The sequence below is a fragment of the Rattus norvegicus genome, chromosome 16, assembly GCF_036323735.1.
Source record: "Rattus norvegicus strain BN/NHsdMcwi chromosome 16, GRCr8, whole genome shotgun sequence".
Classification (NCBI taxonomy): Eukaryota; Metazoa; Chordata; class Mammalia; order Rodentia; family Muridae; genus Rattus; species Rattus norvegicus.
In genome coordinates, this window is record NC_086034.1 from 16,981,653 (window position 1) to 16,997,672 (window position 16,020).

Here is a 16,020-nt window from a genome sequence, read left to right on the forward strand (position 1 = left end):
CTTCTAATGCTTGTAATTGAGACGCTTCTGAGGTCGCATTTACACACTTCTGGATCTCTAACTGTGTGCTGTTGCTTTCATACCAATTGCTAGAGACAGAAAGAACTGATTGCGTTGGAGCACGAGAGAGAATTAGCTATGATGGAGCAGGAAATGATGGATCGACTCAAAGCAGAGGAACTCTTGTTTCAGCAGGTGAGACAAGAGGGAGGGCGTGGCTGAAGTGAACATCGCCCTTGGTGAGTGCACCCACATCCTGAGGTACTGACGATCTCCGGCCACTTAGACATGGCTCTCTAGTATTCCGTTTCTCTTTCTGGAAAAGTCTATAGCATGAGATAATAGGACAACCCAGAAAGTGAGTTGGGGTGGAAGCCAAGGCAACAGTGAGGCCAAGGGACAGTAGCCAACAGCCCCACTGCTGAGCTGGTGCTCATTCTAAGGCCAGGCAATCTCTCTAGGAAGAGTGGGCAGGGGGGAGGGCGGTAGGTGAGGAGAGAGATAATGAGTGAGCATAGTCCTTTCATGGAGCTTGTGAGGGGACGAGCAGTGGGCTTTATTTTGGTTTAAGAACACACAGAGTACAATGAGTGACACTAGAAAGTAGAAAAAAATAGTCTAGAGGCTCTGTCCACAGGCATGAGAGAAAATGGGTCTGGTAAACGAGTGGACGAGTGCTTCTTATTGTAGTTCAGGGACAGAGAATGGGTGGCCTCCGTTTTAGGTGGGTGTGTCACCTGGTGACAAGTTAAAAGCAGACTTCATGCTACCGTCTCTATTGTCTGTACAAAGTAAGAACCAACCGTGAACACACATGAAGAATAATGAAATAATATGGTACTAATAATAATTATATTTTATTATCATTAAATAATACGGTAGGGGATGAAAGAGTGGGCTGATCAAGCTTTACATGTTGAACATCTCTAACCTGAAAAAAAAAATCCAAAAACTGTTCCTAAGCACGAAACTTTTTGTGAACTTACACAACGCCAAAAAGTGAGAAATCCCACACTGTTAATCTTTGTTTCACGCAAAAATTATTAAAATATGGCATACAATTATTTTCAGGTAGAAGGCAAAACGTAACTGAATTTCATGTTTAGGCTTGGGTACCATACCTAAGGCATCTTTCTATTTTGATTTACATATTAAAGATATGTAAATATGTCAAAATTAAGAGATCTGGAGCAGATCTAGTCCGAAGCATCTCTGAAACAAAATCCTCAGCCTGCATGACGCCACGTTTCGAGACCGATATTCACAATAGTGCTGGTCCCTTGGCCCATCCTCCCCTGACAGCTTCTCCTGCTGGTCTGTGTCCTACTGAAGAGAAGCAGGGATCTCTGTAGTTTTCCTTCTCTGGGACAGCGAGTTCACGGGAAGATACTCCACTTCCTTTCACTCATCTCTTTTACCCTACTTGAATAAACGTTAGCAACACCAGAAAGTAAGCATTTTCCTAGCCATGCTAGCCGGCAAAGCTGATCTGCTGTGCGTTGAAAGCGAAGCACTTCCTGTGCCAGGTATGCGGAAGGTCCGGTGACATTCTACAAGGAGACTGCGGCTGGTTAAAGGCGTCGGTTTGGTGAGCAGAAACACATGAGAGGAGGAGGGCTGGCCCAGCAGAGAAGGCTTTCTCACCAAAAGTCTAATAATACAAACAAGCTGATTCTGCAGGGGACAAGTCATTTCTTTGAATGTGGAAATCAACATTGTTTAAATTAACTCACACTGGCAAATGTCATTCTCGCTTTGACAACAAGTGAATTACTTAGATACTCAATATTTTTTGCAGGCTTGTTCTATGTTTTATGAAGAACTTTTGCTGTAATAAGAGAATCAATCTTAAAATTTCTTTCTTCTTTTTTTTTTTTTTTTTTTTGAGATAGACGTTTTCTGTGTAGCCCTAGAAGTCCTGGAATTCACTCTGTAAACCAGGGTGGCCTCCAATTCACGGAAATCAATTTGCCTCTAGCTCCCAAGTGCTGGGATTAAAGGCATGTACCACCACACCCTGCAACTTTTCTATTTTTTTTTAACATTTACTTTCTTTTTAAAATTAAAAGAATACTATTATGAGTGTGCGATTTATGCAGGGGTGGGAACAGAATGCATACACACCACGGCCCATGTGCGGAGGTCAGAAGTCTGCATTGTGGAGTTGCTTCTGTTTTTCCCCCCTTCAGACTGGTTATGGGGATTGAATTCAGGTCAGTAGGCTCCCTGATGGTGCTTTTACCCACTAAGCTGTCTGATGACCTTTGACCTTTGCCTTCTCGTAAGTCGAGACTATTGGTGGGTGCCTCGTCCGTGAATGACATTCACCGGGTTCTTTTTTTTTTTTTTTTTTTTAATCTTTATTAACTTGAGTATTTCTTATTTACATTTCGATTGTTATTCCCCTTCCGGGTTTCGGGGCCAACATCCCCCAGCCCCTACCCCTGCCCTTCTCTATGGGTGTTCCCCTCCCCATCCTCCTCCCATTACCGCCCTCCCCCCCAACAATCATGTTCACTGGGGGTTCAGTTTTGGCAGGACCAAGGGCTTCCCCTTCTACTGGTGCTCTTACTAGGATATTCATTGCTATCTATGAGGTCAGAGTCCAGGGTCAGTCCATGTATAGTCTTTAGGTAGTGGCCTAGTCCCTGGAAGCTCTGGTTGGTTGGCATTGTTGTTCATATGGGGTCTCAAGCCCCTTCAAGCTCTTCCAGTCTTTTCTCTGATTCCTTCAACGGGGATCCTATTCTCAGTTCAGTGGTTTGCTGCTGGCATTCAACTATGTATTTGCTGTATTCTGGCTGTGTCTCTCAGGAGAGATCTACATCCGGCTCCTGGTGGCCTGCACTTCTTTGCTTCATCCATCTTATCTAGTTTGGTGGCTGTACATGTATGGGCCACATGTGGGGCAGGCTCTGAATGGGTGTTCCTTCTGCCTCTGTTCTAAACTTTGCCCACTATTCCCTGCTAAGGGTATTCTTGTTCCCCTTTTAAAGAAGGAGTTAAGCATTTGCATTTTGGTCATCCTTCTTGAGTTTCATGTGTTCTGTGCATCTAGGGTAATTCAAACATTTGGGCTAATAGCCACTTATCAATGAGTGCATACCATGTGTGTTTTTCTGTGATTGGTTTACCTCACTCAGGATGATATTTTCCAGTTCCATCCATTTGCCTATGAATTTCATAAAGTCATTGTTTTTGATAGCTGAGTAATATTCCATTGTGTAGATGTACCACATTTTCTGTATCCATTCCTCTGTTGAAGGGCGTCTGGGTTCTTTCCAGTTTCTGGCTATTATAAATAAGGCTGCTATGAACATAGTGGAGCACGTGTCTTTGTTATATGTTGGAGCATCTTTTGGGTATATGCCCAAGAGAGGTATAGCTGGGTCCTCAGGTAGTTCAATGTCCAATTTTCTGAGGAACCTCCAGACTGATTTCCAGAATGGTTGTACCAGTCTGCAATCCCACCAACAATGGAGGAGTGTTCCTCTTTCTCCACATCCTCGCCAGCATCTGCTGTCACCTGAGTTTTTGATCTTAGCCATTCTCACTCACCAGGTTCTTTTAGGGCAGTGTCACCATGTTAAAGAAAACAAACTGTAGCTTGCTATTGAGGTAAGAAAACATTCCTGTCTCACTGTGTTTTCAAAGCGTGCCTTTCAACATCCTGGTCTTTTATTGTTTGTTTGCTTGCAACAGTGTCTCATTGTATTAACCCAAATAAGCCTCCCATCCCAGATCCTCCTGTCCTAAGCTCCTAAAAGCTGGAATTATAAGTGTGTGTCACTGCACCTAGCTCCTTTGTTTGATAAGATGGTATCATTTTCTTTTAAAGATAACGCTGGAGCATAGTGATATTACAACATTTCAAACATGGTTAGTGTGCTGTGTTAGCTCTGATCCGTCCCGCAGTGGTGCCACAGGCCTTCGTCGTGGCCGCTTTGCTCTTCTGTGGTCAGTGAAAAGCAGTCACAGACAATTCACAATTCAACGAGCCTAGCTACATTTCAATAAAACTTTATTTGCACATTTTGAAACTTGGGTGCGATATCCTTTTCGTGTATTTTGCATCGTTATTTTTTTCCATCATGCTTTCCCTTAGCCGTCACAGGATATACACGATACGTTTGGCTTCTGAGCTGTAACCAAACAGGAGCAGTGTCTCCCTTGGTCGAAAGGCATTATTGGACATCTGTCTAGCGTGACCTGATGGTGTGTGAGGACCAAGCACACTGTCAGTCAGTCCGTTTCCAGATTCAGCTTCACGTTTATCAGATCGTTCTCTCTTGTCGTCATGCACTCAAGACTTACTGTGAGCGCTGCTTCCTGCCTTCAGCAATTAAAGAAGTGTCTTAGGGAAATCAATCATTGTAGAAGCTGAGAAGTATTTGACTGTTATAAGTTCTAGTTTCCTGAAACTTAGTTGGGGACTTAAAAGTGTGCCCTAAGCAGTTGTTGTGGTTCCAGGAATGTTAATGCTAGAGTGGTAGAGGCAAGAGGATCGTTAGGAGCTAGAGTCCAGCCTGGACTATACAGGCAAGACCTGTCTAAGACAAAGAAGCAAAATGGAGGGGTAGAGCTAATGTGCAGCTATTAATCTGCTGTAACTGCCGTATGATTTCAATGCTTGTGATTTTTCAGCAGCAGCTGGCATTCCAGTTGGAGTTGGAAATGCAAGAAAAAGAGAAACAGAAGACAGAAGATTTCAAGACAGAGCAAGAAAAATCCACTAAGGTAATCTGAAGCTCTGTTACATGTCTGCTTGTGAGAAGCTTCTAGCCTCTTGAGGTTGTTGCCTCCAGCCATGCCAGCAGAAAGACTGTAGGGTGCATATCCCAGAGCTCTGACTTCCATCAGCTATGGGATCAAGCCCTGGTCTTTCTGGCCGCTCTCCTGTTTAACGACAGTGGTTACAGCGTAGATAGGAGGACCATAGGGATCGCTCAGGAAGTGAACCTTTGTGAGTCACAATGGTCTCTAGAGGGACTCAGCCAAAGGTTTTGTCAGGAGACAGCTGTTGTTAATTATGGCGACTGATTGGAAGGCACTTGGTAGATGAGATATGTAACTTTTCATCATGATGTTACATTTATCAAAAAAAATAATTTACACCTAAAAAAAAATCTGTTCTCATGTTGACTTCCATGTCTCTTATGAAAATAAACAATGAAGTGAGTTAATTTTTAAAAACACCTATTTTCATTGGTAATAGTCTCTGATATCCTGAAAATGTGTCCCATATAGGCCAGAGTTCTGAATGACTGTCTATGGCTACTGTCTTCCCTATCCAATGAAGCTCTCTTTATTGAACCCTCAATTAATACTGATATCAGAAGCAACTTTTATCAAATATATTGGATATGTTTATTAATACATTAAATGAGGAAAAAGTCCATCATTTGAAACTTTTTTTTTTTGAGACAGGGTTTCTCTGTGTAGTCCTTGCTGTCATGAAATTTACTCTGTATACCAGGCTGGCCCAGTGCTTAGAGATCTCAGAGATCATGATTCTGCCTTCTGAGTCCTGGGATTAAAGACTGGGTGAACAACTCTTTAAAAACACTTAGGGTCGGGTTGGGGATTTAGCTCAGTGGTAGAGTGCTTGCCTAGCAAGCGCAAGGCCCTGGGATCGGTCCCCAGCTCCGAAAAAAAAAAAAAAGAAGAAAAAAAAACACTTAGGGTCAGGGTGAATTGAGTAAAAGAGGTGAGATGTTCAAGGGTGAATTCAAGTATCTGCATAACTTTACTATCCACATGCTGATCTGTTAGCTTGGGTAGCAGGAGCATTTTTGGGGGGTGTGCATAAGCTTACACATATCCAGCACACCAGAGGGTCATATGAATGGCTCCAGGTATCAAGCCTGTGTGACCACAGAGCCAACACAACTCTAATACTTTGTGTCCATATTGGCTTAATGACCCTCATCTCCACCTTGGAAACACTTAATCACTGCTAAGAGTCCTTTCATGTCCCTTGTTCGGGGCCTATAGATGCACTATATAAAAACTATTATTCTCAAATGTATGAGGACTCCCGAGTTAAAAAGAGACCAGTCAGGGATGCTTGCTTCAGACCCCTGGGAGCAAACATAAAGAGCTAAAGGGAACATCTCCCCTGCTGCACCTTGCTGTTGATTTTAGCCTCTCTCCTGATGCTCTGGTTTATGGCAGAGGATGAGGGCCTTGGAATTTATTGGGTTCCAGAGGGTCATATGTTGAAGCTCCCTGCATTACAGAGGAATGCATTCATTTTCTAGTTCAGTTAAAAGAACTTGGGGAAAAGGTAGTCTCAAACAGTCATCCGTATGGTTGAGGGTCATGCTCTTGTAAGCTTATAAACAGCCTGGGGCTACTGCGTGGATGCAAGGTAATAGCTTCCTGGAAAAGCCAGGTATACTGGTCCGTACTTTTGATCCTAGTATGCGGTGAGGCAGAGGAATCTCTGAGTTCAAGACCAGGCTGGTTCACATAGCTCAAGGACAGCCAGGACTACATGGTGAGACCCCCATCTCAAAAAAGGTCAAAAGTAAAGAGGTGAAAACTTCCCAGAAAAAAAATGCAATCAGCATTGCAAAATAGTACCACATATATCTCTAGTAGGGTGGTCATATGCACAATCACAGATCGAGTCCTCTTCCAACTACCAAACTGCCTTAACCTGGCGAGAGTCATGTGACCTTGCTGAAGGTCATAGTGATGAAGAGAAGGGTGCCATAGTAGGTTGGCTTGGTTAGAAGAACGCCTTCTCATTCAGAAGTGGCCTTCCATGCTGGGCAAACATTTCCACTGCAGAGTCTAAGTGTTGCTAAGGACCTATGGAGACCACTTGCGCATGGTACGGTAGCTTGGACAAGGTTAATTCATTTAGAAATATACATTCCTTTTTTCCTTTATACCCAACTTCAAATTCTCTTTAAAAATCTTACTTAAGATGCTCTTTTAATATGGGTGTTTTTCATAGTTGTTAGAATGCTTGCTTCAGTTTTAATGTTTCAGCCCATCTTTAAAATTCATAATATTTATTAAGTCTTTAAAAATTTCATACAGTGTATCTCTTTTATACATTTCCCTTTTATTTTTAAGACTACAATGTAATCACATCATTTCTCTATTTTCTTTCCTCCAACCAAACCCTCCCATAGACTTCTCCTTATTTTCTTTCAAATTCATTGCCTTTTCCCATTAGTTAATTATTTCCCATTAATAATTAATTAATTAATAATTCCCATTAATAATTAATAATTTCCCATCATTCCCACATATGTATATATATATTCCTGCTCTGTCTGTATTATGTAACTTTTGTATATGTTTTCAGGGCCTGGGCCCTGAATTTGGCCTTGGATAACTCATTAGTGTGCTTTTCTCTGAGGAAGACCATTTCTCCTACTCCCAGTATTCCTTTTTTTTTTTTTTTTTTTTTTTTTTTTTTGGTTCTTTTTTTCCGGAGCTGGGGACCGAACCCAGGGCCTTGCGCTTCCTAGGTAAGCGCTCTACCACTGAGCTAAATCCCCAGCCCACTCCCAGTATTCCTTAGCTGCCTGTACTTCTTTGCGTAGGGTTACGGTCTCGTCTGCTTTCCCTGTCTTCTTTGGCTATTGTTGTCCTTGTTCAATTTGTGTTTGTGCAATCATGGCTGTGAGACTTCTGACATTACTAGGAGACATAGCCTCATAGCCAACTCCCTGATCCTTCGGTCCTTACAATCTTTTTGTCCCCTTGTTCATGTCCCCTGAGCCTTAGGTGCATGAGTTGTTTTGTAGACGCATTCATTGGAACTAGACTCCTCGATTCCGCAATTTAATTTAATGAGGTTTTATATTAATTTAATTTTAATGTGGTTTCCATTTAGCTTAATGTGGTTTTCTGTAACAGTCTCTGCCTGTTGCTCAGAGAAGTTTAATGAGTTTCCTTAGATGAGCCCAAACATTTACATATGGGTTCAAGAACAAATATTTAGAGTGCCATTAGGAATTACATTGGTTTAGAAAAATGGTGGTTTAAGATCCGTGAATTCACTCAGCCCCAGTGGTTAGCTAGGTTTCCGGGACCAAGCAGGATGCCTCTCTTATTGATTAGATCTTAAGTCCCATTAGAGAGCTCTTGGTTACCACCACTGGACCATTGGGCTATCCTGCCCTGCTGGTCACTGTGGTTCATTGGCATCATAGCTGTCGCTCCTTTCCTATGGAAGCTTGCATGGTATCTTCTGGTACCATAAAAACTGGTCTCCAGGATAAAGTGTAGTCAGGTCTCTTTCAGCCCAGGACTGTGTGTCTGAAGGGCATGAGATTTACCTTCCACCTCCGGTCTGCTCTGTTTTTAAAAAAGAATTGTGTTTCGTTATAAACAGTTATGCATATTTAGTAGGCAGTAATAAATTAAACTGTGATTCATTGTTTCGTGTGTACTGTGTTCTGATGAGTCCTTGGAAAGTGGCATTGCTTTTGCCATCAAACGGATCATAGTACTTTATAAAAACAGGACTTAAAAAGCTAAACATGGAACAGGAATGAACAGTATCCAATGTTTTCTTGACCTTATGCAGGACACGATGAGCACAGAGAGCATATCTAAGGGTGAGGAGGCCATGCCGTCAGAGGTGAGAGGGAAGACCTACTGTGCGTCCTGTGATAGCACGTCTAGGGGTGAGGAGGGCACGCAGTCAGAGCTCATGAGAGGGATGACCTACTGTGTGCCATCTGAAATGAACCCAGACCTTAAAACAGGGTTTTACTGCTGTGAACAGAGACTGTGACCAAGGCAACTCTTATAAGGACAACAATTAGTTGGGGCTGGCTTACAGGCTCAGAGGTTCTGTCCGTTATCATCAAGGTGGTGGGAGCATGGCAGCATCCAGGCAAGCACAGTACAGGAGGAGCTAAGAGTTCTACACCTTCATCTCAAGGCTGCTAGCAGAAAACTGGCTTCCAGACAGTTAGGATGAAGGTCTTAAAACCCACACCCATAGTCTCACACCTCCTCCAACAAGGCCATACCCTCTAATAGTGCCACTCCCAAGGATGAGCATATACAAACCATCACAAGTGGTTAAACTTTTAATAAGGGCCCTGTCGATGTCAGAATGTCCCCATTCTGGTGGCATACAGCTGTGATCCCAGCGCCTGAGGCTGGAAAGTTCTGATTCCTTCTATGCATGCCTAAAGCTTTAGTAAGACCCTGCCTTAATAAAATAAAAACAAAACCAAAACCCCTTGAAAGTGACAGTCCAGATGGGTACTTTAGCAATGTCACAGGGGTGCAGTGCCTTGAATTCGGGCACTCTGTATGTGCCGATATATTTTAAAGCCACAGTGTCCTGTTATGTTGCCCATAGGGTTGCTTGCAAATTATATAGTTTGCGATTCCAAATGAATTTAAAAATAGCATTTAGTGCTCCTTGCTAGAATTCTCATACCGTGGTAGGTGTGAGTTCGACCAACTGAAAGTGTTGATCTAAGTGTTTCATCCAGAAATTTCGTTTCCAAGTAGAAAGGAAAGGATCATGTTCATTTTGAAGCTATGTGAAAGCAGAAAGTGAATTTTATCACTATAGGAATCGATGATGGACTCGGGCAAAACCCTAGCAGAAATCAGCGACCGGTATGGGGCGCCTAACTTGAGCCGAGTGGAAGAACTGGATGAACCAATGTTATCCGATGTAAGTACCACGATGCGTCATCCCAAGACAGATCATTCTTCATGTTCATAAAGTCTAGTATGTATGGAATTGGTTGGCAAGTAATAGTTTTTCTTTATGCAAAGAAAGACCAAAAGTGCAGGCGCTAACCTGATTCTTTTTTTTTTTAGACCTTTATTTTATGTGTGTGGATATTTTGCTGGCATGTATGCATGTCCGTGTACTATACATGTACAGTGCCAGTGGAGGCCAGAGGAGGGTTCCAGATTCCCTGGGAAAGGTTTTGAGCTGTTATATAGGTGCTAGGATTGAAATCCAAGACCTCTCTAGCAGCCGGTGCTCTTAACTGCTGAGCCATTTCCCCAGCCTCATGGAACCAAATTTTTTATTTTTATTTTTATTTTTTATTTTTCAGAGCTGGGGACCGAACCCAGGGCCTTGCACTTGCTAGGCAAGCGCTCTACCACTGAGCTAAATCCCTAACCCCACAAAACCAAATTCTTAACCTGTGTTCTGCCTGTGAAGGAGGCAACGCCAGAACACCTCTGTCAATTTCCATGCACAGCGCTATAGCTTTCTATGCTTCTATCAATATATAATAATCCGTATTACATGTAATATATAATAATCTGTAATATATTTTACAGTTGAATTTTGAAAGCATCAGAACCTCTTAGAAATACATGTGTAAGGGAGTGGGGGGGAGGACAATGGCTGGAATGTTAATTAATAAAATAATAATAAAAAGACTACCAAGGTCACAAGAGGAAAAAAAGAGAAAAGAAATACATGTGTAAAAGAATTTTGTGAGCTATGCAGTTCTTGAATTCACTAGGGAAAGGATCATTTTGGCTCTATGGTGGAAACTCTGCAAACACATAAATTTCAGTGTGAACAAGTGTGTTGTGGTATGTGAGTGCGTATGTTCATTCATCAAGCATGTGGTGACGTCCATGTCAGGCGTTGTGCCAGAGGGAGTGGGAAATAAGGCAGTTTTTACCTGCGGGTGTTGCCTGTTTAGAGGAGAAACACAATCTGACTGGTATTAGGGGCTCCTCATGAGAATGATCAGGAAATCTACTATGCATACCAGTGTGGTTTATTGATGAGAGAGAGGCCTATGAATAACTGGGTCAGACCATCGGGGGACTTTCCTGCCAGGAGAACACTGTGATGGCTAATTTTGGTTGTCAATGTGACATACCTGGAATTGAATTTTAATTTCTTCCACCAGATGAGCCTGTGGGGGCATTTTCTCGACTGCTAATTGATGTAGGAGAGCTACTGTAGGCCTGGGCTGAATAAGAAATAAGGAAAGTGAGGGAGTCAGCCAGCAAGTAGCGATCTTGTTAGGGTCTGAAGGAAGACACCAGGCTTGAATATGTATGCAAAGAGTATGCAAAGACAAAGAGTGTTTATTCTGCAGAAATAACCAGCATGCGGAGGCCAACCATTCATCAAAATGGCCACCCAAGAGGAGCTTCCAGCCCTTCTTAATGCGGGGCTAGAGGAATTTTCCAGAGGGACTAGGTAATCTCTAACGTGATCGGTAGGGGCCAAAGTGGTGACATTAGTAGAATTTTGATTGGCTGCTACATTCTTCTCTATTTGGTGAGACCTTAGAGAGTTGGTTAGGTAATCTAAAATTTCATTGGTTGGGTGCTAAATGGGCTGGTTTCTGATTGGCTTGTGCCAGGTGGTCTGCATTTCTATGTCATGACCGTTTAGCCATAGGATGAGTTACCCAAACCATACAGGGCTGCCCAGGTCAATCCTGAGATGTTTCCCCATCCTCATGGTTATCTCCCAGGTGTTCTTTGGATGGGGATTTTATGGAACTGGTGACCTATGATGTTGTTCCTGAGCCTGATGTCTTTCCTTCTGAAGCCAGGCCTGGTTCTGAAGTGGAGATGGTGGTGTCCTTTCAGTCTGGCCTGGTTCAAGTCATCTATGGCTTTTGATTCAGTTCCTGCCCCAGCTTCACTCAGTGATGAGTTGTGACCTGGAAGCAAATTACCCCCCTCCTGCCATGCTGCTTTGGCTGTGGTGTTTGTCACAGCAAAAGAAAGAAAGCAAACTAGGACATCTTGCCATTTCATTCTGTGGGTACTGAGAGGGTGGGATAGGACAAGGGTGGAGCAAGCTGAAGGAGGATAGTTCTGGGAAGAAGTTAGGGACTGTCACTCAGTGGTGGGGAAAGGGAATTCCGAGGAAGAATTACAGGTGGACAACACAAGAGGGGTAAAAAGACTCAGGTAGGAGAGAGTAAAGAGCAGTCAGGAGACAGCAGGGGCCAGACCCTGAAAAGACTTGTAATTCTACTCGGGGCTTCCTCTGATGTTACCTGCAGGCAGGGCAGGGAGGCCTATGTTGTCAGAGCTGCACTTTGGAAAGAGCATGTGGCAGCCACAGTGTGGGAGGAGAAAGGGGAAGAAAGAGCTAAAGGAGCTAAGGGAAGGAACAAGGCCTGTACAGCATAAGAAGGCCTGCGGGTTGAGTGGGGACCACTCGGACTTGCAATATTTAATAGCGCTTATTGGGAGGTAGAAGAAAAAGTTGTTTTCAAGAGCTATTCAGAAAGCGGGGCCAGCAGGACTTGGTGATAGAAAGCAGGGAGCTAAACCAATAAATAATGTCTCCCCTTTGAGCCTATGGGCCTCTGAGAAGGGGCTATAAGAGACCAGGCAAAGAGACTTGGAACTAGAGACAGCAAGAAGCTGGCAAGGAGCCCTGTGCTTCTGGCGTCACAGAGCTGGGAGAGTGGTGAGACTTAAAGGCGGGGTTGGGGGAGTGGAAAAGCCAGATCACATGGGGGTTGGGCATGTTGGTGTGGGGCAATGGACCTTGCCAGGGAACTTGGTAAGGTAGAGCAGGCCTGAGTCTCTGAGTGAAACTCGGGGTGCCCTGAAACACATGCCACAGTTCCTACATATGGAAACATGACCTGTGGTCATATAGGCCTGGAACAGACTTCTCTAGGCTAATGAATGACATAGAGGTCCTGAGGAGTTAGCCAATAAGCTCCCCTTCCCAGACATTTCTCCCTGCAAAGGGCATTTATCCACGCTAAGAGACTGGTGCATATCCATTTTCCATGATGAACAACCAGTAAACAGTTTTGCACCAAGGACTGTCTTTCATCTACCACCACCATGGGGATCATGGAGAAGGCCTTCGCCTACAGAGCTGCACTGCCCAAGTCTCCTGTAGAAGGCCTCTCTGTGCTAAGGATAATAGATGCTGAGCTAAGCTGGAGCTCCCAGCCTCCGCCCCAGCTAAACGCCATCCTCAGCCCGTGGGACCCCTCATTGCAGGCCAGTGGACCCCTGATCCCTCATTTCTGAGTCCTCAGTGTGACTCTAGTAGAAACTAGATGTCTGGGGGTCAGAGGATACCCGCTTAGCTTCTCACATCTCAGACTGCATTTTCCTACCCCCAGAACAGTGTCTCGGTGCTTCCCCGAGGCCTGGGAAGTTATAGCCGGAATAGACTTAAGTTTGGCTCATGAGATGGGGGAGAGGGAGCCGAGAAGGAAACCCAGCCTTTTTCCCTGAGCAGCTGAGCTGTGAGTGTTATCATTGGGTGAACTGGTGGACATTAGAAAAGGAAGTAGGGCTTCATGCTCTGGTAGGGATAGGAGGGCCATACAGAAGATACAATTTTAGTAGCCAAGGGTATGTATGTTAACTGAGATAGAGGAAGCACAGCGTTGAAGAGAGTGCAGAGTGGGAAGGCCTGAGGTCTAGGTAGGAAGAAACCATTAGGAATTCCCAGACCCTTAAAGGCCAAGGTTCATTATCAACAGGACAAGGCTTATGTTACCCATATGGGATGTCTCTGGAAAAGGAGGGTCTCTCAAGAAGGATGAGAAAGGTGTGGCTAGGACATTCTTTGGAACATCATTTGTAATTATATACTACACTGGTACTCTTTGAAATCACCTAGAACTCAAACAGCTACCTTTATAGGTTCACGCTGACATTATTTAAGCTTGATTTTCGTTGCCTTGCGTCTTTTCATTGTAGTAAGGTTTACTTACCTTGTATTTTCAGATTGCCTTAAACATTGATCAAGATCTGTAGGACCAACCAACTGAAAAGAAATATTTTCTACCTGCTTCAAACTTCAAATCACAAGGACCCTAAGCATGTATTTTTCTCCTTCCAAACTTGAACTCTAACCCCCCATACCCATTAATTTTATAAACAGGCTTCAAGTGTATCCTTAAAATAAAGTTTAGATATCTCAATACAAATTGGTTTCTTATGATACATTGAGGGAGTATGACAGAATTTGTTGAAGCAACGAAAAGAGGCAAGAGATGAGCCAAAAGAATATACACCTCTATGAAAAACAAGATTGCCTGGAAAGTTCTAGAAACTACTACTGTACAGAGGACGGTGGTCTCAAGAGTTTCTACAAGCCTCAGATATGGCCCCTCCTTTGAGATTGAACTGCAAAGTATTTTCCAGATTGCTGGCAGGTGGAGCCCCATAGAACATTCAAACTCCCATGACATAGCCAGGATTGGAGAGAGTATTTTCCCCATTACTCTGGAGGTGTGGGGTCAGGAGGAGCTTGGCTCAGCCACCCCCACTGGAGAACAGATGTGGGGGTGGAATCCTTTTCTTCACTCTGTGCAGCTGGGTAGCCAGGTCCTGTCTGTCTATTCAGGGCTTGTGAAATGAGTGTTCACACAGAGACAGTGCAGCGGGAAACAGTCTTGGAGAACCTGGGGAGTTCTTTTTCCTGATCAGCCAGTAGGCACAGGCAGCAGGGCGCACTGGTCAGACAGATCTTTGGTACCTATAAAGTATGTACCTAGGGATCTTGGGAGAACTCCCTTTACAGAACTCTTCTAAATCCAAGATTATGGTGTGAGTTTTCAGTTCTTCAAGACATGGGCATTGGGGCTGGAGAGATGGCTTAGCAGTGGCACTGACTGCTCTTCCTAGATGACCAGGGTTCAAATCCCAGCACCCATGTTGGCAGCTCTGTCCGTAACCCTGAGATCCGACACTCTCACATAGATACACATGCAGGCAAAATACCAGTGCACATACAATAAAGGTAAATAAATAAATAAATAAATAAATAAATAAATAAATAAATAAATGACATGGGTATAAAACCACAAACGCTAGAAAGAAAACTTTTGCTTTTAAATATGATTTTGTATATAATATCCTTTTCCTAAGTAAGTAGAGACTTTTTCTGGATTTTAAAAACTTTAATTTCTTGTGTGTGTGTGTGTGTGTGTGTGTGTGTGTGTGTGTGTGTGTGTGTGTGTACAGCAGATGCATGTGTACCATGATGTACACGTGGAGGTCAGAACAATATAGGGAGTTGATTTTTTCCTCCATGTTGTTAGCCAGGGCCTCTTTCTTGGCTGTATATTCCAAGCCAGCTGTCTTACGAGCTTCTGGGTAATTCTCCTGTTTCTACCTCCTACCACATAGTGCTAGGAGTGCTGTGAGACACATACCAGCACATCTGGCTGTTTTATCTGGCTCCTATAGTAAGCAATTTTATCCACCAAGCCTCTCCATCACCTTGGTTTTCTTTTAATTGATGTTCATTATCATGGGTTTATGATCTTTAATTGATCTGATAAATCCTTCAGTTTATTATGGTGGTGGTGGTGGTAGTGTGTATGTGTGTGCTTGTAGAGTTTAGAAGTTAGCTTTGAGGGCTGGAGAGATGGCTCAGTGGTTAAGAGCACTGACTGCTCTTCCAGAGGTCCTGAGTTCAAATCCCAGCAACCACATGGCGGCTCACAACCATCTGTAATGAGATCTGATGCCCTCTTCTGATGTGTCTGGAGACAGCTACAGTGTACTCATATATAATAAATAAATATTTAAAAAAAAAGAAGTTAGCTTTGAGAGCTTCCTTTTTCTCTAGTTTTTTTTTTTTTTCTTTTGAAACAGATTCTCTCCAATGAACCTGGAGTTCACCTCTTGGCTAGACTGTCTGGTCGGTGAGCCTTCAAGATCCAGTGATGTTACAGGCTTGTGCATTCACATTTGACTTTCAGGTGGGTGTTGACATATCTAAACACAGGTCCTCATGTTTGTACTGAACCATTTCTCTAGCCCCAATATTATTTTAAAACTGTCGGAACTGAAGAAATGGCCCAGCAACAATTAAGAATGCAGATTGCCCACGTTTGGTTCCAAGCACACAAATCAAGAGCTCAGAGATTTTTTCTGTTGTTCCTTGGCCTGGAGAGTGGGATAGGAGGCACCTATCCAGGAACGTTGGAACTGACATAATGGTTACATTTGCCAGGAGGCTGGCTGCTAACCCGCATAACACATGCATACATGGCACACTGTCCCAAAGCTTCCTACACATTGAAAAGACAGATTTATAGA

At 43.5% G+C, this 16,020-nt stretch overlaps 1 protein-coding gene across 7 annotated transcripts in view; it reads left to right on the forward strand.

Annotated features, from left to right (window-relative positions):
* The window catches only part of Dydc1 (DPY30 domain containing 1), a 20,522-nt gene extending 6,624 nt beyond the window's left edge, over positions 1-13,898 (forward strand). For 4 of the 7 annotated variants that reach the window (XM_006252818.5, XM_006252817.4, XM_063275816.1 and 1 more), the window contains exons 3-7: positions 94-195; positions 4,645-4,737; positions 8,552-8,605; positions 9,560-9,664; positions 13,696-13,898. In XM_006252818.5, the coding sequence (XP_006252880.1) occupies positions 94-195; positions 4,645-4,737; positions 8,552-8,605; positions 9,560-9,664; positions 13,696-13,725 (384 nt within the window). In that variant the 3' untranslated portion in view covers positions 13,726-13,898. The remainder of the gene's footprint in view (positions 1-93; positions 196-4,644; positions 4,738-8,551; positions 8,606-9,559; positions 9,665-13,695) is intronic. The other 3 variants (XM_063275815.1, XM_017600331.2, XM_063275817.1) reach the window with 1 other exon arrangement.
* Positions 13,899-16,020: the final 2,122 nt, after the last annotated feature.